This window comes from Morone saxatilis, unplaced genomic scaffold (assembly GCF_004916995.1).
Source record: "Morone saxatilis isolate NCDOM2014 unplaced genomic scaffold, NCSU_SB_2.0 Contig17, whole genome shotgun sequence".
In the NCBI taxonomy this organism is placed as follows: domain Eukaryota; kingdom Metazoa; phylum Chordata; class Actinopteri; family Moronidae; genus Morone; species Morone saxatilis.
Window position 1 is genome coordinate 19,764,820 of NW_023339729.1, and position 1,835 is coordinate 19,766,654.

General features: G+C 40.3%; 1 protein-coding gene across 1 annotated transcript in view; it reads right to left on the reverse strand.

The window, feature by feature from the left end:
• Positions 1–1,835, reverse strand: part of inpp4b (inositol polyphosphate-4-phosphatase type II B) — a gene marked incomplete in the record, with an annotated part of 103,360 nt that overhangs the window by 43,169 nt on the left and 58,356 nt on the right. Inside the window, 1 exon segment of the mRNA XM_035659923.1 lies at positions 257–387. Coding sequence (XP_035515816.1) covers positions 257–387 — 131 coding nt within the window.

The following is a 1,835-nucleotide window of genomic DNA, read 5'->3' on the forward strand; positions in this document are numbered from 1 at the left end:
ATATATATATTTTTTTTTTTACACTACAGCAACATGCTCAATGTTGACTTTCCATCCAAAAAGCAAGCATTTTCATATACTCAACAGAAAACCTCAGACAATCACATTTAAACATAGACTATGGAACCAAGGACATGCCAAAACCCAGTGTGTTTATATGATTTTGAGAAAAACACCACTGTTTGCATGTGCATGAATACATGTGTGGGCACATAGTGTACATGAATGTAAACTTTAGGAGCAGGTGCAGTCATACCAGTAATCTTGTCCAGTTCAGCCAAAGTCTCCTGGTAGGAGCTGATGATTCCTCCATATCGTGTCATCACCTCTTTTCTTAAGTTGTCCCAGTGAGGAGACAGCTCCCCCAGCTCCCTCAGGTCCTGTACCCTGCAGATAAACACAGATCTCTGAGTACCTTTGTGGTTTTAATAGATATTAAACTCTTCATCAATGAAATTCACAAATCTTGGCTTGCTTGCTGTTTCAGCTTAGCTTCAGTGTTTTTAAAAAAAATCTAATATAAGGGAGAAAAACTATTAAATATTATTGTAATGCTACATCTGGTGTTGGGTCATATCCGTGCTTCCCAAACCCCTTTAAAAAAACCTGGTATAACAAACACAAGCTTGCACAGACTGAACCAGACACACACAGAGTAACATCCCAAAGCACCCTGTGCTTGGCCAGATAAACACATTTCTGAACCTCAGGCTAGTAGCTGGTGCCCACTTATCCACCCTGCCCTATCAAATTCTTCCCCTGCTCCTACCATTCTTCTACCACTACTTATAAAATAGTCTTTACTGGTGTCACTGGGGCGATCAGTTGCCTGTCTTTCATCAAGCTGTGCCTGCAGGCCAAGGCCAAATTCATCTGTGCTCTTTCTTCAGGAAATAATAATGGCTGTGAATGAGTGTGTGCATGTGTGTGTAGGTGGGGGGCTGATTTCCTACTGGGTTGTACAGCCTGGTTCGTCATTTGCATGTGAAAGGCAACATCAGATGGACAGATATCATTCAGAACCCAGCCCTCCAGCATCCATTGAAAAGTTAATTGCAGTGATATTACAGAAATTAGAGGTTGAAGGGGGTTCAATATAGTATTCAGGATAACAAATACATGGTCATATGCTTTGCTTTCATGATAACAGGCCCAATTTTCAGTGATTACACCTCATACATTTTGTATACTGTACGACTTCAAATGAAAGCCTGCATGCACAAATGCTCATTGGTCCGACTTATTGTTAAGATCAGGTATAATTGCTTGAATGCATAATGTAGTAGCTGTTTCTTTGTTGTAGTTCAACTACTACAACAAACATTAGGTGCTTAAAGCCTCTCCAGACTATTTCCTGGTTTGCTCCAGGTAAGTAAATTATTTACACATTACTTTTAAGTACACAGCAGCGATAAAAATCGTGCCAGAAAGAAAGACATAGTGAAGGTCATATGTATGATCAAATCCAAACAAAGAAGATTTTCTCATGTATCTTTTTGGGTATCTAGCCACGTGGTATGTGGTGGTACACAACATCTTTTTTAATCCTGTAAGCACTACAGCTACACTGATATATTGGCTGACATAAGCTTAAAGGCCTAGTGTGTAGGATTTAGTGGCATTTCTTGCAGATTGCAACTCCCTTGCTTCCCCCCCTCTTCCAAGTTCAAAGAAGAAACTATGGTGGCTACAAAATGTGTGAAAAACATGAACGCCCCTATCTAGAGGCAGATTTGGGTTTTTCCCCTCAGGAATACTGTAGAAACATGGTGGTTCAGCAGAGTGGACATAGGTGACCCGCAGTGTCTAAAAGGGTCATTCTAAGGTAACAAAAA